This window comes from Canis aureus, chromosome 9 (genome assembly GCF_053574225.1).
Source record: "Canis aureus isolate CA01 chromosome 9, VMU_Caureus_v.1.0, whole genome shotgun sequence".
Taxonomy (NCBI): domain Eukaryota; kingdom Metazoa; phylum Chordata; class Mammalia; order Carnivora; family Canidae; genus Canis; species Canis aureus.
This window is the reverse complement of record NC_135619.1, coordinates 73746598-73772230: the sequence shown is the minus strand read 5'-3', so window position 1 is coordinate 73772230 and position 25633 is coordinate 73746598. Positions and strand designations below refer to the sequence as shown.

The 25633-nt window shown below is 47.2% G+C and overlaps 1 protein-coding gene across 2 annotated transcripts in view; it reads right to left on the bottom strand.

The window, feature by feature from the left end:
* Window positions 1-25633, bottom strand: part of TECPR2 (tectonin beta-propeller repeat containing 2) — a 102872-nt gene that overhangs the window by 43387 nt on the left and 33852 nt on the right. For both annotated transcript variants that reach the window (XM_077910674.1, XM_077910675.1), the window contains 9 exons: window positions 24778-24935; window positions 17056-17368; window positions 15251-15383; window positions 11205-11519; window positions 9202-10199; window positions 6970-7153; window positions 4837-5010; window positions 2772-2952; window positions 1508-1649 (listed from right to left, as the gene is read on the bottom strand). In XM_077910674.1, coding sequence (XP_077766800.1) covers window positions 1508-1649; window positions 2772-2952; window positions 4837-5010; window positions 6970-7153; window positions 9202-10199; window positions 11205-11519; window positions 15251-15383; window positions 17056-17368; window positions 24778-24935 — 2598 coding nt within the window. The remainder of the gene's footprint in view (window positions 1-1507; window positions 1650-2771; window positions 2953-4836; window positions 5011-6969; window positions 7154-9201; window positions 10200-11204; window positions 11520-15250; window positions 15384-17055; window positions 17369-24777; window positions 24936-25633) is intronic.

Here is a 25633-nt window from a genome sequence, read left to right as displayed (position 1 = left end):
TATAATAAACAAAAACAAATGAAAAGGAAAAGGAAATTATTGTAAAAGCCAGTACTTTGTAAGTGTACAAATATTCCCTTTTCCGTCCATGAAAGGACTCACATTAACTGCAAACCACCGGCCTAACGAAAGTTTAAGTGAAGTGCTTTACCACGTCAGAACCCCATGGCCCCGTGCCCATGTCAGTGAGCACTCCGCCAGTGCACAGGACATGGGGCACGAAGCTCTGGGGCTCACCATGCAGGCTGCTGTGTGCTGGCCCAAGGAGCTCTGCTTCTCCTCGGGAGCATGCCCATGCCAAGGCCACACAGAAAGTCTGTGGCAGCCTACCTTAGCACCCAACACTTGCAGATAAGCAGGATGCAAATTAAAAAAAAGAAAGGTTTAGCAGCCAAACATAAAGCTGACTCTGGTGCTACAGAGAAAGTCTTATGATATTAAAATAATTCTGCTTCCAAATACCTCACAGATGATTCTGTCAAATTAAATTTCTCTAAAGGTAATGTTCTGAATAAGTTGATAAACTGGTAACTAATTTTCTTTAGGTTACTTAAAAATGGAACTTGGTACATATATACACGTGTGTGTGTATGCATGTGTGCAAAACCATATAATATGCTTACCAGCATGGAGAAGGTACTTGTACAACTTTTCAAAGAGTATCAGACGTATCAGAGACCTGTGTACACATATGCTTACTGATCAGAGAGCAAACACAAGCTTCTTTTCCCACACTCTCATCTGATAGACTCAGGGGCGGCTATTGAACGACCTGCCCCCAGCATGGTGAGTCTGTAGCAACAACCTGACCTGAGCCAGTGGAGACAACCAATGAAGAGACGTTGCCTAGGTCCTAGCTGCTGAGGGTCAGAACCACCTCACTGCCACAGCAGGGGTTGGGGGGACAGCTATGCTGAACAATACCAAAGAGAAGAACAATGCCTTGGAAAACACGTTCTAGGCCACCCCAGACATCTTGAAAAGTGAGCTTGCTTACACCCTTCTATTACACAGACTGCTTCCTTTTCTGGGAGCGTGTGGGAACATTCTCCTTTCTTTGTTGAAATGCCACTTGCTTAGAGGCCTTTGGAACAAGTGGGGAGAGATGAATTTTAATTGTAGGCTGGGTTTCCAAACCTGCTAGCTCGTTGTAGCCCATGTGTTCAGAATTAAACACCATTATTACCTAGGTCTTCAAAAGGATATCACTGGGCTTATTTGGCACGTAAGGATAACTATTTAATACCAAAACAAAAACAGGAATAATAAACAGAACCTGTACATTTAAGCAAAGAGAGTTTTACAAGTTACTTCCTACAACGAAAAGCCCTGGATATTTCTAATGTGCTCAAATACAGCAAAGTCTAACTCATCAAAAAGTGAATGTTCTTTATTTAATCCAACCTCCTCAATCTCTTTAAGGAGAAGAGAAGGGCTATAAAAAGTGGAGCAGAGCTCCCACCTCAGAGAGACCCCCTGGCCAGTGGCCCTGGAACTGAGCACCTACTTGCCACCAATGGTCATCATCTCCCTGGGGCTTCTTGGAAACGATGCCAGTTCTGAACCACAGGTTCCCTCGGATGTCCAGGGCCCACAGAGTCTGCTGGTCCCCGAGAGTTATACAGACGGGTTCCAAAGCTTGCTTTTCACTGGAAACAGGGAAGAGAACAGGGGAGTCAGCGCCCACGCACAAAGCACCTAGCCTGACAAGGAACGCCAGCTTTGGGTGTCCAAAGGACGCTCCAAGGAAGGACACTTGAGTTTTGAGTTACGTTACTCTGCAGTGTATGTTGTTTAAACGTGTGGCAGCTTCTGAAAGATACTGAAGACCCGGCATGGTAGGGAAAGCTCTTGGGAGAAAATTACCTACAAGAAAAGTATGTGGGCACCTAAGGCACCTCCACCTCACTGCTCCCTCCTGTACAATCAAAATCAAGCAAATGGAGGCGCCTCTGCCCCACCCGTGGACTGGGCTGTGTTGGGCAGCAGCAGCTGGGCAAATTGTGTTTCCCCTGGGGCAGTGCCCTTCCCCTTCCTGTCCCTCTGGTAAAGTTCTTGCCAGTGTCGAGGCTCAGCTGGGCTGCACTCTCTGGTTTAAGACGGTCTATGCTAACTGGCACCAGACAGTTACGTGGCTCCTGCTCTGGGGGAGGGCAGGGCTGGGGACAGTCACCTTCGCACATCCAGCCCAGCCCTGCTGTGGCTCACAGTAGCTACTTTTGCTCAAGCTGACTGGGTTTCTAGGTTCAAACCAAGAAGATCCTAGCCTAATTTTTCTAATCAGCAAAATGATTTGATGGTAATTCTATAATTGAAATTTTGAGTGATATAAGTAACCAAATAAATTACAACTCAGAGATCAAGTCCCATTGACTAGGATGATAATAAAGAAAGAGATCTGGCCCTAAACCATTGAGATTCTACACAGAAACCACCAGACAGCACTGGGTAGTAGTGAACAGAAACTGCCGTGAGAGGCTCATGAGTGTGTGATACTCCAGGTTACACAAGAGGGCACCAGCATTTCAAAAAGCTGAGCTATGACCCAACATCCAATCTGCCAGTCAGAGGCAGGCACAGGGCGTCTCCATGGTCAGGCTGCTACACTGACTCTGACAATTCCAGAGAACATTATTACCATGGAGAGCTTCAGAGAAGCAGCTTTGCCCAGGAGAGGCTCCCATGGGTGCGTTAAGGGGAGGCAAGCTGACAAAGAACCAAGAGCGGGACAAGCAAGATGATGAAGATGTCTCTGCTCCTCCTGCTGATACCTGACGATGTCACATTTCCACTGCTCCCCTTCAGGGCAGAAGCTGCTCACGCCCTCCCGGTACAGGAGGGCTCTCTGCTCTGTCAGTGCCCACACCACGCTGTTTCTGGCTGTGACCTGGGACAGTGGGTATGGACAGTCGACCTTTACGGCTCTGGCACAGGGGCGATCCACACTGAGACCTGCCAGGGAGACAGACAGGAAGCCCCCAAAGACATATAATCAGGGTTTCACACCTCATTTGTATTCTGTTGTTTGCTTATTTTTCTGTTTTTGGTATTTTTCCATATTCTTTTGTAATAAGTATTTTGTCTTTTTAAGGTCTAGTCAACAAAAAAGTTAAGTTGTGCTTCAGTATGGTATATCTGAAATGTTTTCATATGTTCTTTGAAAGCTGAGGGAATAACAATTCAGAATCCTCTGGTATCCCAAAGTAGCTTAAGATGTTCTGAAAGAACAAGAAATCCCAGGGCAGAGAGCAGCCAGCCCTGAGCAAAGAGAGCCCAGGCGAGAGCAGCACTGTTCAGAGATGCCCTCCATCTGTGTGCCCCTCAGAGGCTCAGGGTGAGCAGAGCTGCCGTAGAAGCTGTGGGCGAGGCAGGGATCTGAGGCCTCCAGGCATCCTCCACAAGCAGCTCCGACAAAGCAGCTGCCCTCTCCCGCTCCTACCTGGTTTTGGGGATGGTTCCCTAGATGAAAGGCAAGGTTCATCCTACAGTAAGGCTATGGCAGGGCCAGAGCTCAGCGTCCCTGGCTCCTCATCTAGGGCTCTTTCCCCCACCTCCTTGCAGCCTGTCTACAGCTTGAAGGTGCCTGGGGAAGCTGGCGGAATGGCCGTTACCTTAAACCTTACCCTCTGCGGCATTAGCTGCAACTGTAGTTCTCAATGCTCAGATATGCCCCGTGCCTGCTCACAGAAGTACCCTATGGTACCACATCCTTGGCTGTATTCTTCACCTTCAACCAAGGGGAGTCACCTGTGGGCTTCTCATGCTACAAATTGCCAGGCCAGCCGGGGAGACTAACACAGTAGGTCTTGGAGCTACTGGTTAACAGGGCACCCGCTCCTCAACCCCAGGCCAGAAGCACTCTGCTTCCGCACCAGGAACAAAACTCAAATGCCCCTGGAAACCGGATATGCATCTGCCTTTCCAGAGCTACTCCCACTTGAAGGGAGAGAGCAGAGCAGGCACATGGCCCAGGAGCTGGCGAGGCTGGCCACCAGGGCTCAAGCAGTGGCTTCTAGGAGATGCTGGCCCTCCCACACGTGAGAAAGAGCCAGATGTGCAAAGACGTTCAATCTCAGGGAATCATCCCTGGCTGACAGTTCATAACAGAGATTAAAACATTCTCTCCACATCAGCGATATTAAATGGTTAGAAGATTGATCTTTACGTAAATCCAATATGGCCTCTTAACCGAAAAAGAGCTCCCGCCATACCCTTTCCAGGTGCTGATAAATCACATTGCCTTTGGAAATTCATATCCCATTTTGCTGACAGTACATAAACACTCACTCTCATTACAGTTATTTTTATTTTATTTTTTTGTAGTTTATTTTTAATAAACAAGTCCCACTGAGTCTCCTTCAGGAGTGGAAGGTTCCCCTCAGGGCAGTTTATTAGGATGAGTTGAGCTGCTCCTTAGGTCAAATGATTTCTTGTTGTTTCTCCCTGATCCATATGTAAGTATACAGAAGCAGGACTTTGACCTAGCTGAAAAAAATCCAGTCATAACCTAAAGGGAAACATTCTAATGTCATTTCCCTGTTATTCTTATCCCCTAACATCCGACACTGCAGTATAAGTGACAGGCAACGGCTAGCCATAAGGAGAGTGAAAATCTGTTTCTGTAGCTCACCAAATAATCCTATGAAGTCTTGCCCTAAACTTGTTCTGGGCTGAATGTGAGTCAGTAGCAGGAACTGCTTATATATTCCAATGACAAATACTTTCTTTCTGGAAGTGTTTAATTTAAATTGATTTCCAGCCCCTCAGTCACTGTGATGGCTCTAAGCAGGTCACTAACAAAGTGATTATCCCCAGGCCAACGAGTGCTAGAGTTACCTGTCTGCAGGTATAGATCTCCGTTTGTCCTGATGATCCACGCCGTGTCGTCGCTCAGGGCCACAAACACCGCCTGGGGCAGGGCTTCATACCAGTGCCGCTTCCCCTTGATGGTCACTTTTCCACAAGCAAAAGCTCGGTTAGATTTCTGTTCAATCTTCCACAGAAGGGCTCCTGTAGAAGTAAAACTTCTCTTCACTCTCCCAACAAATACTGAGAATTACTTACACAAAAGCCTTCATTCTGGCTTTCTACCCCAAGTGAGGAAAGAGCCTACAGCACCAAAAAGCCTTATGCCCCTGGCTACCACCCACCAGCTGTGTGGCTTTGGGTGTCAAATCACCTACTGCATCCATGCCTTACTTCCTCATTTGTATCTTACAGGGCCACTAGGAAGACTGGAGGTGAGTACAGATTAGTGACACGGTACACGGAGCCTTACAGGGACAATGGCAGTGCCGATGCATTACATTGAGAGACACACAACTGGTGCCTAAAAAGAGCTAAAAAGTCCTATAGGGATTCAGGGGGGTCACTTCTGGACCAAGTGAGGGATAAGATGCGTGGAAAGGAGGCATTTGATCTGGGCTGTCCTTCTTTACTCAGAAAGGGATTCTGAAAAAAAAAAAAAAAAAAAGAAAGGGATTCTGATAAACAGAGATGAAGAAGGGGAGGGAAGGAAGGTGTCCTATGTAGATGAAGGGTGTGACACACGCCAGGCAGCCACGTGTAAGAAACCACTAGTGAATCACCAAGAATGCAGCCAGGCTGGACTAGAGGGTCTGACATGAAGAGCTGGGGTAAGAGGAGAAAAGCAAGACCAATGGTGAAGGCTGAAGCACACCCTGAATGCCATGGGGGCTTCTGGTGCCCTCTCATGATGTGGGCACTGCAGGACAACTCAGCCAGGTACACTGATCTGATAGAGACAGAATTCCGACTAGATCAACAAGGGTTGGGAAGTTTTGGAAACACAAAGTAATCAATAGAATCAGGATAGGACCAAAGTTTCTAAATGGCTGGGGAGATGAACCCAGAAGTAAATGACAGAGAAAGAATTAAAACGCACAATTATATAACGCCAGCTAACGAAGCAGACTATGATCGCAGCCACTCTCTATAGTAAAATATTTTCAAACCAGCAAGGAGATAAAACAACCTTGAACAAACTAGTATTTTAAATAGTGACAAAGACCAGGAAGAGTTCAAGGAAATCCATCTGAAACAGTAAAATTATAGGGGATGAGTCTAAGTCCACAGAGTATGTTTTGCCTGACTTCTACTCCAGTGTCCTAACAATCAGACAGTTACCATGAGGCAAATATACATAAATACTTCTAGTCTACCTACCCACCCCTCAATGGGTGAACTAGCCAAATTATTCTGGACAGGGACCGGAGGCACAGGCTGAAAGTCTAGTAGAACCTCGTTCAGGAAATGTCTGTTCCAGCTCACTAAAAATGATTAGCTTGACCATGGCTTGCAAGAATGAATGCATTTTTCTTTTATACTCAGAGAGTAAATTATTCAGCCAAAGCATACATATTGCTCATTAAAGAATAAGCTCTAGAAAGGAAACCAAATAATCTGAACATATCCAACATATCCATAGGTCCATCTTCATTAGTTCAGTTGCTTTAAAGCAATTCTAAGAAACAGGAACATAGGGGTGCCTGGGTGGCTCAGTCGGTTAAGTGTCCAACTTTTGATTTTGGCTCGTGGTTTTAAGATTGAGCCCTGTGTCAGGCTACACGCTGGGCCTAGAGCCTGCTGAAGATTCTCTCTTCCCCTCCCCCCGTAAAAAAAAAGAAATAGGAACACATTTTTATAAGGGACTAATATGTTAATATAGCTTTTACAAAAAAACCCTCAAAATTCAAGCTATTTGCATAGGTTATAAAAACATGTTTGTGTTACCATTGCACTAAATAAGAAAACAAAGATTCAAACTAAACATTCACTTATTGGACATTTGTTAACTGATGTCAAATGAAGCAACCCTATTATTTGGAGAAACCCCCCCAAACGTGCAGGGATAGGCCCACATGGCGCATGGATGGAGCTTTGGCAGGGCCTGCTGTGTGCCAGGCCAGCTACGCTCGCTCGCAGGAGCAGGGAGCTGGGGAGGCCAACCTGAGGGTGAGACCGCCACCTGCTGGACGGCGTCCTCAAACTTCTGCCAGCGTAGCCCAGCGCCTGGCAGCGCGCTGCAGAACAGGCCGCCTTTGTAGTCCAGGCACCAAATGTACTTCTCGGAGACAGCCAAGCTGAGTATGCCGTAGCCGGGACCAGAGTATCCCATCCAGCTTTCTGCAAACTAACAAGGACAGAGCCTGGTGAGTCCTGTAGCAGAGCACACAGCTGCACTGTCGTTCTGTCATCCACGAGGAAAGTATGCAGGATAGAATTCACGTCACAGAGCTGACGATCTCTGAGAAACCACGCAGGGACCTGCTACCTTTGGACCATGCTCTAAGGGAAGCGTTCTGAAATGGGAGCTGTTGTGCCCCGCTAGGACCCCAGAGGATGCCCAGGCAACGCTCTGTCATGTCAAAACACCCTTCCTGATGCAATGCTTATGTTAAAATGACCTAGCTTTACACATGCGTACTGCACTTTACACAGCGTGCATGCGGATCAGTGATTTGTGCATCAGATCCTTACAGAATCAGTAGGAGAAGTGGCACTACCGCCATCTCTGCGTCTTCACCCTCAGAGGGAAGTTCCCAGTCATTGCACACAGGGCACATCATGAAGCTGATGGAAATCTGTCCAAGATACTCAGCCTGGCTGAACCTTATAAACTGATGCTTTGTTGCACCGATTCTTTAAAAAAATCAAATCTGAATGAAGTTGATGTAGTTTAAGAGTTTTCTGAAACCGCAGAAGAAATCAATGTACTTGTACAATCACCCAAAGTTCGCTGCTTCACAGGGAATGGTGCCCTCCCCGTCTCAATACAGCCCTGTTCCCCATGATGAGTCTTCCCCCCAACCCCTTCTCATCTTCCCCTCCCTCCTCCTTCCCTCCACCCCTCCACAAATGCCACAAAATCTCTTGGCTTTCCAGCCACTGGAAGGGGAGGAGGGAGGAACCATGAGGAAGGGAGAAGTCCAAGGGCCAGGCTCAATCTCACTGGGGGTGGGGGGTTTCTAAAGTGCTGGCCTAGAATTCCAATAGCCTGCCCCCACAACACATCAACGCATGTCTGCCTGTCTAGTGCCATCCCTGGGCAGGCGCCCTCTCTGGGCTTCCCAAGCCCTGGATTTTGCTCACCACCATCAGCAGTCTTGCTCAACTGAGACAACTGGCACACATGCCTGACTCCTCCTTGAGACTCTGAGATCCTGACTGGCTATCCAGGCCCTGCAGCGCCCAGCACCAAACACAGAGCCTGGCAGCCAAAGGCACTCAAGAAAGGACGAGCACAGGCAGGACTGAGTAGAAAATCTAACCTTTGGCATTTGTCTCAAAACAAGTAAGCAGTACCTTTCACTGTCAAGGCAGGACAGCAAAGAGGCTGAGAGAGGGCCCTGGGGCCAGCTGTGCCCTTCATCTGCTATGTGAATTGTGCAAGCCATTTAACCACGTCTCGGTTTCCTCCTCTGTAAAACGGGGACCACAGCAGTACCCACTTCATGGTTTAGTTTTTAGAAAAGCTAATGAGTTGAACTTGCAAAGTGCTTAGCATGGTGCCTGGCACATGGCAAAAGCTGCCCAAATGATATGCGTCATTAGCACCGAGAGAATTCAGCAATACATTTTGGAGAAATACATGTAGGTTTACACTCATAATCCATACCTTACAATGACTTAGAAAAAGTTATAATTTGGTTTGAAACCAAATACACTGAATAATAACCTGCTAAGAAATGTAAACACTGGGCAGCCCCGGTGGCTCAGCGGTTTAGCGCTGCCGTCAGCCTGGAGTGTGATCCTGGAGACCCGGGATCGAGTCCCATGTCCGGCTCCCTACAGGGAGCCTGCTTCTCCCTCTGCCTGTGTCTCTGCCTCTTTCTCTGTGTCTCTTATGAATAAATAAATAAAATCTTAAAAAAAAAATTTAGGGGATCCCTGGGTGGCGCAGCGGTTTGGCGCCTGCCTTTGGCCCAGGGTGCGATCCTGGAGACCCGGGATCGAATCCCACGTCGGGCTCCCGGTGCATGGGGCCTGCTTCTCCCTCTGCCTATGTCTCTGCCTCTCTTTCTCTCTCTGTGACTATCATTAATAAATAAAAATTAAAAAAATTTTAAAAAAATTTAAACATTTAAAAAATCTTTTAATGTAAAATGACCAAGAATAACCATCCTTAATGGCATGGGTTGGGGGAACCCTCAGGAAACTGGACGCCCCAAACCTACCTACCTGATCTGATTTTAGCAGCCCAGTGTCATCTGTGCCAGGCTGGCTCAGGTCCTGCAGGGAGTGACTACCACCAAGCTCCGTCACACTTGTCTCCGAGGAAGAGGAAGGCAATCCGTGAGCATAGATGTCCTCCTCGTCACTGGATGTCAACACCTGGTCCCGTGAAGGCTGCTCATGCCGAGGCTCACGGGTGCAAACCGCTAAGGCAGAGACTGGGGGTGTCAGCCGTCCTCCCACAGTCCCCAAGTCACATTCCGGAGCAATCACTTCCTTTAGGCCTGTGTCACTGTCGGTGACAGCATGCCAGGGAGTTGAGCCAAGGTGGCCAGGGCCCCCCATGTGCATGAGGAAGCCCTGCTCCTTGCTGGGCTCCTCGGCACTGCCTTCGTCAGCGCTGGTTGCCAGCAGCCGTTGCTCGGCATGGGAGGCCCAGCTGAGGATGGAAGGCACTGGGGGTGAGTTCAGGAAGGGGGCTTCGGAGAAAGTGCTTTGGGAGTCATCAGGTTCCATGTCCCCCACTTCCCGGGCCTCAGCAGAGCTGTCCTGTTCTTGACAGGGTGACTGTCCGCTACTTGGTCCGTCATCTGCGGGACAAGACTCCTCTCTGAGTTCTGTAACATCACTGCCTTCCATGGCTTCCCGTAGCTCCAAGAGCGAAGTCCACACTCCGCTATGTGGCCCTATCTCGCCTGCACGGTTACACGGTAGGATTCCCGGTCTATCTCCATTCCCTTCGTTCAGTACATCAGGGGCCAGTGCAGGTACCTCCAGGACACTGAATGCTTCGGGGTCAAGATTTTCCTGCAGGACACCATTCACCTCCCCACTGAGGTTACTGTCCTGGTCAGGAGACTCTGTGCTCGACCGATCCACGATGCTGCCCAAACTTGATGTCATAGACAGCAGGTCTGTGTTCAAGGACTGGGGACTGTCACCTGGGAACTCATAGCAGGGGGTCGATTCAAGGGAACTGTGGCAGGTGTTCCTGCTTCCACCTTCTAATTTAAAATAAGAATGTTTAAAATGAGGTGTGACTCTACATAAATAGTAAGACTAAAAATTTTGGCTCAAGAGAAAACATATTTTAAATGAAGGATATTTAAGTGGTGAAGAATAAATCTCTCAAGTACGAATTATCCCAATGCAAAGGTGTTTTAAATGGACACAAACATCATGATGAGACACACTGATGGGCTCTGAGGCCTCACTCAAGAAATGTTAATGGAAGAAAACAAAGGAATGGATGGACTGCAGACTTTAAAATTATTACAATGCTTAGCAATCTGATAAGTATGTGTAGCTAGAGAGGTCTATCAGGAACCAAGGAGTCAAAAGTTAAACCATTTCTGTTAAATCCCACGTTCAGTAACCTATCCGACACTAAATGTAAAATGGATCCATGTAGGCACCAGCATGAGTTTTTAATTTCCACGACTTTCCATTCAGGCTCAGAGTCTCTGGCCTCATACGTGGTTATACAGGAATAAATCAAAAATGTTATTTAAATATTGAGAAGTATAAAACCCAGACCCATGAAGCAGAGTGGTAAGCACACAGGTTATATTATTTAAACCTCACAAAAGTACTTAGTTGTGCGCTGTACTCTTTTTCAATGTAAGAAATATTTCATAGTAAAACTCCTTTGAGGAAGGACACCTGGGAGGCTCAGCAGTTGAGCATCTGCCTTTGGTTCAGGGTGTGATCCCAGAGTGCCAGGATAGAGTCCCAGGATAGAGTCCCACATCAGGCTCCCCGCAGGGAGCCTGCCTCTCCCTCTGCCTGTGTCTCTGCCTCACTGTGTCTCTCGTGAATAAATAAATAAAATCTTTAAAAAACAAAACAAAAAAGTCCTTTGAGGAAAGAAGACACTTGTTTTCTGAAGGCCTTCTCTGCTTCTCACTGAACAGGCAAGTGCTCATGCAGTGAAAGCCGCCCTCCCAAAGAGTATGCAAGACCACCCCTAAGGAAGCAGGAGTCAGGGTGTGCCATGCTACAGACAGTACCTGTCTTCTTCTTCCTCCTCTTTTTCACTTTCAGAGGCTTCACAACAAGCTCCTGGTCAAAGTCTTCTGAGCTAATCACACTGAATCTCTGTGAGGTGGACTGGCCGCCCCTCCCCAGCTCTAGAGCTGCCTGAAGCCCAGAGCCGCTGTCGGTGGAGTTGAGGGAGCTGCTCCTGCTCCTCGGCTCGCTGGCCACGGAACTGGCCACAGAGGAGCCCCTGAGCCTTGTCTCAGACCCTGGAGCTCCCGATGGCTTCTCTGCACGCTGTCCAAGGGCCTGCTCTGTGCATCCTGGCGTCTCCAGACCATCTCGCGCTGAGAAAGAAGGGTGGAGTTTTACTGCTGCTTATCCGGGAAAGTCGACATGCCCTTACTCAGGTTTGCTAACCGTAAACACCAGCCTGCTAAATTTGGAGACTGGCGAAACTAAAAGAATCACACAAAACACTCCAATGGATGGTTCTTTGATCCAGGAAGCTCACACACCAAAATCAGGAAAATGATTGGCCATGGCTATTTTCTGTAAATGGCTTGGTAGGAAGGGGAGTACTAAGTATACAGCATTTCTCACATCAATTCACAAAGAATTCCTAAAGAAGAGAAAGTACCTGTTTCTAAGAAAAGGGCTTAGTGACATCCCCTACTTAGACCATGCCTTAAATATAACAGTCCTCAAAAGGCACTTGAAAAATATATGTGTGCCTGTATTTCTTGAAGTTTAAGGAGAGAAAGGGAATGTTCCACTAGAACAAACCCAGGACAGAGAAGCACATTAATGAAGTTAGTGTCCAGTGCGATCAGAGAGCAGTGGGACGATCTGGCAGTGGAGGGTGAAGTCACCATGCTCGGTGCCCCAGGACTGAGAGCCAGCAAGTTTCTCACTTTCATGGACTTGTCCTTCTCCACACACCACCACAAGGTCACATGGCCAGATCGGTTCCAGTCATCCAGCCCTCTACACAGGCCTGTGGACCACTCTGATCCACTCAGCCATCCTCCTGTTGCCGAGGATCCACCAGGAGCAGACTCCAGGCTGTGGTGCGCACAGCTGGGGACCTATGGGCAGGATTCTGCTCTGAGTGAAGCCTGGCCATGGAAGCGCCTTGTCAAAGATCACACGAGTTGATGGGAGGTCTTGGTCTAGAGCTGTCCTGTCCAATACAGCAGCCACTGTCCCACATAGCTATTTAAATTCAAAATCAAACACAATCTTGGGATCCCTGGGTGGCACAACGGTTTGGCGCCTGCCTTTGGTCCAGGGCGCGATCCTGGAGACCCGGGATCGAATCCCACATCGGGCTCCCGGTGCATGGAGCCTGCTTCTCCCTCTGTCTGTGTCTCTGCCTCTCTCTCTCTCTCTCTCTCTCTGTGTGACTATCATAAATAAATAAAAATTAAAAAACAAAACAAAACAAAAAAAAAAAAACAAACACAATCTAAAATTCAGCTGCACTCCCCACATTTTAAGTGCTCCGCAGCCACAGGTGGGCGGTGGCCAGCTACTGGGCAGTGCAGATACAGGCCGTTTCACCCCTGCAGAGAAGTCCCACCGGACGGCAGCAGTCTAGAGCTTACGTCTCCCCTGTAAGCCACACTGCCCCTAACCACGCTGTGCAGGTGCCAGCTCATAAAACTCAGGAGTCAGAGCTTATTCACTTTCCACAAAAATTATACACTGGAATGACAGTTATCCTGACTTACCCTCTGACTTTAGAAGTCATTCACTCCCTGACCCACCCCCTCCCTGCCATCTCATAACAGACTAAATTTGGGGCCAAGGTAGCCCTTATGACATTTTCACCTTTTCAAGTCCTAAATACCTGGCTAATGAGAGACTACTTGGGATACTTTCCTACCAGTTACACTTATATTCTAACATTACACAAAGACAAAAGGCTTCAGTAATGCTTCGTGGGCCCAGGAGTCTGCAGCCTGGAGCTCCTCTTCCTCACCTTGCTCTCTGCTCTGGAAGGCCTTGGGTCCAGGACCTCTACTCCCTTTCCTGCAGTGACTCAGACACCAGCTAGTGCTGGTGAGAACAGAAGAAACAGCAGAGATGCCCCCAGGGCCAAGACAACCCAAGCCCATGGTGACAGCAAACAGTCCACACTTCTGACCAATGTAGCAGGGCAGGAGCAACATTGGCTGAAGCAGAAATCAGAAGACAGGGCTGGTTGATTTGGGACTTGTCACTTACCCCTCATCCTTGATTTTCTAATCTGTGAAATAGGGACACCATAGATTAATAAATACTCAGGGTTTTTTTTTTTTAAGATTTTATTTATTTATTTGAGAGCAAGAGATCACAAGCAGGGGAAATGGCAGAAGGAGAAGTAGGGTCCCCACAGAGCAGGGAGCTGATATGGGGCTTGATCCCAAGACCCTGGAACCATGACCTGAGCTAATGGCAGATGCTTAAACTGACTGAGGCACCCAGGCACCTGTCACTCAGGGGTTCTATGTGTCATGTGCTATGCAGGGCCACGACACTGAGTTATGAGATCCTTGCAACCAAGAAGTTTACTGTGTGAGGTAAGGTACATGGTAAGTAAATGGCTCCACAGTTACAATGGGGTAGGAGGAGAGGCCCCTGGGAAATCAAGTGAAGACAGGGAGACAGGTTGGCCTGATTAAAGCACTCAGGAAAAGTATCAGAGATACAGAAATACCTGAATTGGGTCCTAAATAATGAGCAGGGAGAGAATAGAGGGCAGCATCCCGACAAAGGCAAGCCACATTTGGGAGCACCACAAACCTAGCGCTCAGACCTACCTATGGCACTGGGGTGACAGGTGGTGGCAGGAGCCTGGAGAGAGCTGGCAGCAGCAGGAGGGGGGCCCTGCATGCCACCCCAGACGTGGTGGCAAGAGGAGTGCAGTGAGCAGGGAGGGGACAAGGCCTGGGGAAAGGCAGTGGCGGGGCTACCTATCTCATGTTTCCCACAGGCTTGTCATCAGCATCAAACAAGATGCCTGTGAAACTGCTCTGTGAACTCCAGAGGCCACACAAGTGAGGGGGCTCTGGGGCCACACAGATGTCCCTGGTGTGCCGCTTGCAGCTCCCAGCGGTAATGTCTTTGTACCTCACCACATCTTCTAAAGCCCCAGTCTCATCTATAGAACAAGCACCTTCCATTTAGGATTTTATAAGGTCGGGCTTAGTAGTCTATGGAATATAGAACAAAGTGAGTGACAGAGAGGAGAAGAGGGACAGGAAAGGGGAGAAGCAGGGGCCTACATGGCTGTTGTCATCATCAGGAACAAGTTCATGATGAGCCTCAAGTATACAAAGGACCGTGGATGTGTGCACAAGAACATATATTAAAAGTCTCTGCTCACTAGAATCTGGACTTGTATGAATTATTTTTTAAAAGTCGAAAGCACTGAGAATAATCAATGCTATAGGAAGAACTGTGTTAAAGGTAAAAGATAGGTCCCAGATAATAGATTTTAATGTTCTAAAAGCTTGGCAAATCTCTATCTTTTGAAGTATTAATCCCACATGTGGTCTCAGAGTACCAGAGATCAATCATGTGGGTGCTGGGTTCTTCTCCCTACTTGTCCAGCTGCCCCATCTTCCAGACCCATGGAACCACTCTACCAAATGTGAGGCTGTCTTACGTGAGCCTTAAAGTCGGTCAGCTTCAAGAAAAGTATTGTAAATGATATTTTAAGAATTACAGTGGAGGGGTGCCTGGGTGGCTCAGTCAGTTAAGCATCCGACTCCTGGTTTCAGCTCCATGATCTCAGGGTTGTGGGATTGAGCCCTGCATCAGGTTCTATGCTGGGCATGGAGCCTGCTTAAGATTCTCTCTCTCTCTCCCTCTGCCCCTCCCACTACTCACACACTCTTTCTAAAACAAAAAATAGTAACAAACAAAAAATCTTAAAAAAAAAAAAAAAAACCAAAACAAAACATAGGAAAACTCTCCAAATACTTCCTTGTTTAGATAATGCTCCAGTTATTTAACTAGCAAAGTAATGGTAAAGTTTATAAATTATAAAGTACAATTACATATATAAGTATATCTTATCACAAATGCAAACCTATTGATGGTAGTCCTTCGGGTCTGCTTGAAATTCTTATAATGTTCCGATCTCCCTTTAAGAAAAATATTTCATTTTCTGTGCAGGAAACAGACACGATATCACCTGATCCTTCCAAACCAGCAATTGTGGCCTGCCCAAAACAAGAAAAAAAGAAAAAGAAAAATCACACAAACAGGCAATAGTAAGAGTTGAAAGCATACAAACATGTGCAGGAATCCAAACGAGTCAAATAACAACTATGCTTTGTTATGCCCACTTTCTGAAACTTCTTAAGAGTCATGAACACAGGGGCACTGGGTAGCTCAGTGGCTGAATGTCTGCTTTCAGCTCAGGTCATGATCCCAGGGTACTGGGATCTAGTCCCACATTGCGCTCTCCAAAGGGAGCCTGCTTAGAGAAGCAGGCTATGTCTGCTATGTCTTAGAGAAGTCTGCCTGTGTCTTTGCCTCTCTGTGTGTCTCTCATGAATAAAGTCTTTAAAAAAATAAACTCATCAACACAAAGGCAGGGGGTTTCTGATAGGTACATGAGCTGGAGCCATAAAATTTACCAGTAGATTCATGAAACTGAGCAGGTGAGCAGCTCACCGCACCTCTCAGTTGCTGGGAACCAGGTCCCACCTGGTGCCCCTCCAACCCCCAGGATATGGAGCTCATCCTCCTCAGCAGGACCTGCCCATCAGCTTCACACAACTGTCTTGCTCTGTGCTTCAGGTGCCCTGAGCGCAGCAGCCTTGGTCCTCCGTGATGCCATGGCTCTGCTCCAATTCCTTTCCCGACTCAGTCACTGGAAGAGTTCCAACTCGATTCAGGTACCATCCTCCTCAGGAAATGGTCCCTAGAGAGCTCAGCCTCAGTGGCACTTGCCCAGGACTCGTCGCAGCTCACAGCGCTTTGTACAAATGCCCACAGGGAATGCTGCACCTGGGCTGGAGTGATGTGCTGACTGGTCTGGACCCCTATGTGCGCACTCCTGTGGGAGAGATGAGTGTGCACTGCCATTCATGGCTCTGAATGAATGAATGGACGGAGGAGGGGTCCCTTAACGTCACCTGAAAACAAGACATCCAGAGCCTGAATGATTTTTATATATTCTCTTTTCAGCCAACTGTGCAAACAAGAGACAGTTCACTGTAGAGAGAAAAAGGGTCTAAATTTTGTTAATTTTTAAATAATCCTGATGAACAGCTAGAAACATGACATTGGTTTGAAAGCTGCCAATCATGTTGCCATGCCCACCCTGAAGGAAGCCACAACCTCTGCACATGGACAGCTCCTTTGTCTCATGAAATTAATTATACCTGTTGGAGAAAGCGCTGGTGGTAAGGGCTCAGAAGAAAGGGACTAATGTACAAGCACCAAACATCTCAACTCTACTACCTAGTAAGTGCGTATCAAATTCAAAGAGTACCCAGAGAAAGAAGAAAATTTAAGCTGTCTATAAGTGGAGAAGAATACAAAAATGCCTTTCAAAGTGCTCCTTTAGAAGAGAAACCAGCTCAGGGCTAAAAGGCAGCTTGGTGGCTAGCTCACCCTGCACACCCTGCCCTCAAGCTCCAGGTGAGGAAGCTGTGCCAGGCAGACGAGACTCCTGCTTAGTGTCAGAACAGCAAGAAGGATCTACCAAAACCAAACATTTCTTCAAATCTATAAAATAATCAGACCCTCACTTGATTTCCCTGACTGGCCCAAAGGAAAAAGTAAAGCATTAGAATCAATACTGTTTCCTCTGGTGTTCTGAGAGACAATCTGTAGATAAACACTGTAAAGACACCAAAGATGTGGAGTGATTACATCACTTACCTGGTTGATGGTGTCTAGAAGGTAAATACTATATTCATTCCAACTCAACACCCAGCCTTCTTGAAAGAAACATGAAACAAGCCCCAGGTGTTTCTCAGGTAAGCTGCAACTTCCCCTGTTGGAGGATTCCAGACGTGGGTACAGTTCAAAAGGCTTGACTCCTCCAGCAAAAACATCTTTTAAGATAAACGTGGCTTGAACAGTCCCATGGATGTCTGCCTTCCACAGTCGGAGCCCAGGCCGTGATGCATACAAGGTTAGATCACTCTGCTTACAAAGTCCTGGTATAAAACAAGCTCCAAATTTCCCAGTGCTGGAAGGAAGGAAGGAAGGAAGGAAGGAAGGAAGGAAGGAAGGAAGGAAGGAAGGAAGGAAGGAAGGAAGGAAGGAAGGAAGGAAGGAAGGAGAAGGAAGGCAAGGAAGGAAAAAAATATGAGCTGATTTAAAGTGACAGTTGTCAACCCTTAATATCAACTATAACAAGAATTTTTTGGAGAAGTCTAAACAAGATTGATGTTTTTTCAAGTCCTCTTCTATGGTTTGTTCTGTTGTTACTACATAGTCACCTCTCTGTCTCATCCTCCCTGTAGCCCCCCCTGGGAAGTGTGCATCCGCTGAGCACACAGCCTGGTTTGTGGTGACCATTACAGTGCTGTACTCAGGGCTTTGTCCCCACCCTCTTGCTCAATCCTCACAGCAGCTCCATGAGGCAAACGGTTCAGCTCCAGTGTCAGAGAAGAGGAAATTGAGGCAGATGACAAATCCAGGTCTCACTATCCTCTCCATGTTCAGAAATTCTATTCCTTCTAACGCTTAATTGCTGTACTCACTCTAGCATCCCAATGAATGAGCATCATGTCCACAATTGAGTCCAAACCCACCACAGGGACCAGCTTCCCTTCTGGTCCCCAGGCATGGCATTTTTTTCTAGTTTTAAAATTATGAAACACCTAACACAAAAGAATGTGTTTTATATATATAATACATACTACATACTATATTTTATATATGTGTTTATAGGTATATAAAAGTTATGAAGTCTAATAAATGAAATGCACACCCGGGAACCCATTCCTCAACTTCAGAAATAAATCACCAGCGACACAGTTGATGTTTTCTCCTGCTTCTAAATGTTCCTGCCCCGGGCAGCCCTGGTGGAACAGCGGTTGGGTGCCGCCTGCAGCCTGGGGTGTGATCCTGGGGACCTGGGATCAAGTCCCACATCGGGCTCCCTGCGTGGAGCCTGCTTCTTCCTCTGCCTGTGTCTCTGTGTGTGTGTGTCTATGAATAAATAAATAAAATCTTAAAAAAAAAAAAAGTTCCTGCCCCTCTGTTCCCCAGGTGTGACTACCAAACTCAATTTTGTGTTTATTATAATTCCCTTGCTTTTTTTTAATTCCCTTGCTTTTATTGATAGTTTAAGCACATACATATGTATTCTTAAACACTACATATTTTAGTATTATTTTTTTTCATTTGTATAAAAATATGATGCTATTCGTATACTTTTGCAGCTTCCTCTCAACATTATATTCCTAATATTTATCTTTACTAATAAAAAAGCTATTGCTCATTCATTTTCACTGCTACATAGTATGCCACAATTTTTTTTAACTCACAACCCTGTTGATGGGTATTTGAGTTCTTTCTACCTTTTTTTTTTTTTTTTTAAGATTGTATTTATTTATTCATGAGAGACACAGAGAAAGGCAGAGACACAGGCAGAGGGAGAAGCAGGCTCCATGCAGGGAGCATGATGTGGGACTCGATCCCAGGACTCCAGGATCACGCCCTGAGCCAAAGGCAGACGCTCAACCACTGAGCCACCCAGGCAGCCCTATTTCTACTTTGCTCTTTTAAAAAATGCTATGAGCATTTTCGCACAGACCTCCTAGTACACAGGTGTAAGAGTCTGTCCAGAATCTTCCAGAGATGGAACTGTTGCACTGCTGGGTAACTGTTAGGTTGCTGAGTTAACATGTTCAGGTTTGAAAGACAACTTCAAACATTTTGTTTTAAGATTTTATTTATTTATTCATGAGAGACACAGAGAGAGGCAGAGACATAGGCAGAGAGAGAGGCAGGCTCCATGCAGGGAGCCCGATGTGGGACTCGATCCCGGGACCCCAGGACCATGCCCTGGGCCAAAGGCAGGCACCAAACCACTGAGTCACTTTTCAGTATGATTATACCAACCTGTGCTCCCACCAGCTGAGTTCTTCCCCTGACCCCAAAGGTTTTATTTTTAAGCAATCTCTACACTCAACATGGGACTCAAACCCACAACCCCAAGATCAAGAGTCGAATGCTCTTCTGACTGAGCTGGCTTGGCATCCCTCTGAGTTCTTTATGGTCCTACATCTTTGCCCAATCTCAGTCTCCTACCAGAGCTCAAAGTTTAAGAGTCTCAGTCTACCCTCTCTTCAAACTACATCTCTGATTTTAAACAGTGGAAAGAGTACTGACTAGGGGTGCCTGGGTAGCTCAGAGGTTGAGTGTTTGTCTTCAGCTCAGGTGTGATCCCAGGGTTCTGGGATCGAGTCCCATGTCGGGCTCCCTGCCTGCTTCTCACTCTGCCTATGTCTCTGCCCCTCTCTGTGTCTCTCATGAATAAATAAATAAAATCCTAAAAAGAAAGAAAGTATACTGACTCTACATTGATAGCAGGGTTCAATTTCCAGCCCTGACACTTGCTATGTGCTATGCAACCTTTCTGGATCTCAGTTTCCTAATCTATAAACCAGGGGTAATCATTCCCGCCCCAAAGGTTAAAGTGAGGATTAAGAGACCCAATCTATGAAGGCACAAAAGCACTCCTGGTGACATTGTAAGTCCCCACAACTGCTCATTGGTCATGCACAGGGCTACAGGTGCTCCCAGCTGGGATCTACCTCTAGTTCCATTCATGTCACCGCTGCTCCTCAGGTGTCCCTCTCCCCTCACCCTCTCTGCCACAGCAACACACAGGCTCCCCTGAGGGGCTGTCTCCAGGGCCCATCCCACACAGTCACACAGATAAAGTTATTATCTGGATGTTTCTCTGCACATGAGTATCTCCCTAGGTCCCTCTGGCTCCACAGAAACTGAATCTCTCTGGATACAGCCCAAGGAGGATATCAAATATCAAATTCAGCATTGAAATGAAGATTGTTAGATTAACCAAGAAGGTTCTAATGCTGTAGATCATTCACGGACAACTCTATAATCAGCATCGTGTCTGATTACTGCGTTTGGTGGATTTGTTCTGGTAAGAGTCTCTAAATAGATCCCAAGGAATTCTAGCAGGGTATCTTCCTCTTGCCCTTCCTGTCAAATCAATTTCTGTTTGGTGATCCAATTGTTAAATGTTTTCCTTCTATTTATAGGTCCTCTTAGAAAAATCTCTTGTCACTTCCACTTTGATTTGTTCACCCTGGGTAACTAAAGCATTCACTTTAACATGTGAGTCCTGGATTGTGTGAGACCGCGGTGCTGCGGGCAACGTGAAAGATTAACAAGATGAGATCCTGGCCCTGTCTGAGAATATACTGGGGCAGAATGAGCGTGTATATGAACCACTGCAAGAGCATCTAGGAGGTGCTGTATGGGGCTCAAAGGGCTGCCCGAGGAATCTGGAGGGCTGTGTGCTGATGGGGAGGAGAGGGCTAGACCCAGGACTACTACTAGCTGGGTGAGGAGGGGATGGGCACTCGGGGGAAGGACATGCTGAGAGGGTCCTGGTGGGTGGCTAGCTCTAAAGAATTGCTGGAACATGTAGCCTGAGTCACTGCGGGGTTGAGGGGTGGGGACTAGCTAAGCTGGGGATAACTTGCTAGAGCAAGGTGCAAATTATCCTAAACCCCTGGCTTGGAGCCATCCACATGCAATATGATTCTGCAGCATTAGCTGATGTCATTCTGAAATGGGCCCTCAAACTCCAACTTTTAAGGTCTAGGTACTGCAGGATTCTAAAATCATAACTAATTTTGGTAGAGGTGACTTCCAGAAGAATCACTAATTACTTTTAAAAATACTTTAATTCCCTTTATGAGCCACATAAATATGAAATGAGTGGGTAAATTTCTGTTTGTTTGTTTGTTTTTTTAAGATTTTATTTTTAAGTAATCTCTACCCCCAATGGGGAGCTCAAACTCACAACCCTGAGATCAAGAATGGCATGTTCCATCACCAGGCAGACACTCTGAAAGGGATGTTTTCTACTGTGATATATAATCTGTTGGTGCCATAGACCTGAAATGCTGAGCGTGAACAGAGAGCCCGCTGCACCTGTCCCTTCGGCTCTCCACTGAAGGAAGACTCTGCTCCTGTCCACAGCAGACTGTTCTATCCTCTATCCCCTGCCCACCCCAGGCTTCTGTAGGTCACTGCACCACCACTCCCCAGAGTGCTCAGGCCACGGCCTCTGACTAATCTCTTTCTCTCACACCCCAGAGTCAACGTGTCAGCAAACCTGACAGCTCTGCCCTCCAAGCATTCCCACCACCCTGCCGTGGTGTAAGTCCCTGGCTGACCCCTCTGAGCTGCCACTCTTGCCCCCTCCAAAAAGCAGCAAGGGTGACCTGACCTGGTTAAAGCCTCTCACAACTGCTGACATGCTAGAATGAAGCTGCCCCCGACAAGGCCCACAAAGCCTCCAGGATGGGGTCCTGTCCTCGCCCCTCTTCTCCTCCACACACACATGGCCTCATTGTTCCTTTAAAACTCAAACACTTGGGACATGTACTGCTTCTGCCTTAAGAGCTTCTCTCCAAGGCCCTCTCATGGTTCCCTCTGCCCTTCCTTCAGGAATCTGCTCTGGTCTCTGCTGTGGAGGAGCTGTCTCTGCCTGCCTATCTAGGGCACACACCTCTGTCCCCTGCTCTCTCCTCTCTAGGCCATATCCTGATTTATTACTACTGAACATTCTAGAACATATTTATTTAATGCTGCTCTCCCCTGTCAGAAATGTGAGCCCCTGAGATTAGAGACTTTCTCAGTTCACAGCTGTCTCCTAGAATGGAGGAGGGTGCCTGGCACTCACCAGAGACTCGGTAAGGATTTCTCAATGTCCCTAGGTAAACTCACCCAATGGCAGGGTCTCAAGGTCGCCTGTATCTCAGGACTTCCAGGCCTGTATATGTCACTCCTCACTGTGACTCCTGCTTGGCTACTACCTAACAGGTACCTCCAGCTTAATATGCCCCAGAGAGAACGGATGTCTAGACCTCAAACCTGGGCTGGCCCCAGTGTGCCCACTGCAGGTAGCTGCTGCAGCCATGAACACAGAAACCTTCTACTCTTTTCTTCCCCTTGCCCCCATATCCAATCCATTATCCAACCCCATGTTTTCTATCTCCAGATTATGGCTCCCTCCATCTCACTGGAGGCCACCACCAGGAGCCAGCCTCCGTGCTTGCTCCCAGGATTCCTGCAGTACCCTTCTCCCTGAGCCCCTCCTGTCCATCTCCAATTAAGTCTCCACATAGAACCAGGGTGAGCTCTGAAATGTCCCTCATATTGCTGTTCTCCTGTCTAAAGCACTTCAATGTTTTCTTTTGTTTTTGTTTGTTTGTTTGTTTGTTTGTTGTTATGCTTAGAATAACTCCGGCAACAGCACATGGTCCCCCAGCTCCCTCCCCCTAAGCTGGCTCAGGCCCTTCTTTCCCATCTCATTTTCTACCAGGGCATCCAACCCACTCCATGTCACCCTGGACCCTTGGGCTACCTGAACATTGCAAACCCTGGCCCAATGCAGGGCCTTTGCATTTGCTGTTCCCTGAGACCAAAATGCTCTTCTATCAGCTCTTCCCATGTTTGAGGCTTCAGCTCAAATATCACATTCCCACAGAAGTCTTTCCAGACCATTCTAAGAGAGCATGCCACTCCCACCCCTAAGGCTTCACCTTGATTGTTTTCTCCACAGCATGCACCCAGGCCTACACATTTATCCTGCTTCAGGGCAGAGACCTATCCCCTTGCTCACTGCTGTCCACTACACGCTGCTGCCCCACAGGCACGCACCAAATACTTGTTGAATGAAGCACTGCTTCCAAGGGGGTAGACTCCGCAGATGCCCTTTCTGAACCACAATCTCAAATAGCACCCAACAGGAAAACAAGCCTTTAAGACAAAGAGGTGAACAACTTTTCCATTTGCTCTGTTATCACTACTTCTCTAAGGCTCAGTGGAATATATTTACCTGGGAGAAGGGGGACACATTTGTTTGTGTCTGCAGCCTGGAACAGTGCTGGCACAGTCCAAAAGACCAGAGTAGACATGTGCACCAGGAGGGGCTCATGGAAACTTACTTAGGTTTCCACACAGGAGGTTGGAAGACCAGGTCTTAAGAGAAAGACTACTGGCTGAGCCACCTGAAAAGTACCTGGTTTTTGTATCTGTCTTTATCCTCCACTATCCTTCTAAAAACACACAATGTAGTAAGATACTGATGAAAAGTCAGAACAAAACATCAGACTAGGGGGACACTGGCAGAGGGAAAAGCAAGATATAGATGTGTAGAACCACTAAGCCCCAGCTACAAATTCTATTGTGTTTCCCAGGAGCTAACAAGGAGATTACTGCTATAAAAAGGCCAAATTGTTGATGGAATTGAGGGGGTATTCAGCACGAAAAACAGAAACCAAAGGGAGGCATGACCAGGTCTTTTAATAGCTAAGGGCTGCCATGCTCCGCCCATCTGACCTCCCCTTCTCCAGGCCATCCGTCACCCGCCCAGCTGTCACCACCAGGCTCCGTAGGCCCTCCCTTGTGGGCGCAGCCAACCCATGTCTCTCTCACTGCCAGCTTGCTCTCCACACTCCCCAGCCCACCCACCCTGCCCCACTGATTCTCTGTAGGCAACAGTGCCCCTTTACCAGGGACTTCTCTAAATCCTGCCGCCCAACCTATAAGCCGCTGGCACCCATCCTCTCTTCCTGCCCCCACTTGGCTCTCTGTCCCTCTCTTCTCAGGATGAGGGGGGGTGGCCCCATCGCTCTACCTAGCCCCTCCTCACTGACCCAACCTCCACATAAACTGGGCCCCAGAGCTCTACAAGTGTGTTTCTGGCAGGGAGGTCACCCATGCACTCCTGCTGCCTCTTCCCACACGGCTGGCAGGCAACTGGACTTGGCCTATCCCTTCTCTTACTGTCCTTCCAGGTAGCAGGTAAATGGGGGGACAATCTCTTAGCCTGGAAGCCTCCCCCTCCAGACCTTCCCTACTCCTCTTGGCCAGTTCCACATCTTCCTTACCCACTCCCTCAGGAAGTATGCCTTCATCCCCAGGCTAGGTAGAAGCTTGATAGCATGCTGCACATTGCTCCATAGCAGGTAACACAGCTATTAAAAACTTTTTTGCTGAGTTTATTAAGTTTCCATAATGGTAGGCTCCCATCTGCCTTGTGTGCTAGCTATCCCCAAGCCTGGCACAGCCCACACAGTGCAGAGGGGTCCCCGATCCTTCACTGGGGCTGTGGTGGGGGGTGCCCACACAGGAGTGGACCCAAGCAGACCACATCCTGGCACTCAAGGCAGAGAGGCCATGTCTGCAGCTTCCTGCAGTAGTACAAGAGGGACACACTCCTCCTGTCTGATGCTAGGACAAGGTGCCTTGGGCAGGTTAGGGACCCACTGGGAAACTCCAGGCTTAGAGCTACAGAGGGCTTGCACATGGCAAACAGGAAACCTAGAAAAATTTAAAACTTCTCTGTAATCACCACCCTGGGGCACTTGTGACCTTTACCTTTTCCTTGGTTGTGTTCCAATTTGCTTGACAGACTTTTCTTCTGTGTAAAAAAGCAGGCTTCTCTGTAGTGTAGACACAAGCAGCACTTTCTGGCTATAATCCAGTTGCACAATTGAGGATGGCTCTTCCAAAACCAAATGGGAGTTACAGACACCCTGTGAGAGAGTCCAGTTAAACCCAACTCAACATGGAGTTAAAGTAACCCGCCTTCCTCTATGACTGGGAAGCATCCTTTTGTTATTTGAATTTGGGTCAGTTTACACCTTAAAACATATGCTGTTAATTCTTATCAGATTCAATGTCAGCCCACTGTGATGAACTTATTTCGAAAAGTTCTTATTACCAAGAAAACAATGTTAACATCTATCTCCGGCTACATCAAGTTTGGCAAGAAACATTAAAAAATTCTGTATAATTTCCCTTAAAATGTCTCAGTAGAGAGTTCGAAGAAGAGTCCACAAAGATCTAAGCAGAAATATGTTACACTGTATTGTTTATTCTAATAGAACACAATGGGACTTTTATAAAATTACTGTGACAACTATCACCTGAGGTCACATTACACTCTTCCCCCACAAAGAGTTCAAAGCAATTCTGGGGACATTATATTCTTGCCAACTGAAAGGCTCAGAACAAACAGAAGAAAGGAATTGAAATAGTATTAAATATACTGAAGAACAAAGGTAAACTCTAGAAGGCATTTTACTGCTAGCACAAACAAACTCTTATTTCTTGGTGTCAAAAATCTGCTTCTACAAGTGACTCTTCCCTTGACTGAATTTAATTGTTTAAGAAATACTGATGTACTGTCACAGACTTTTGGCAGTTGTAGGGCAGCAATCAGATTCACTGG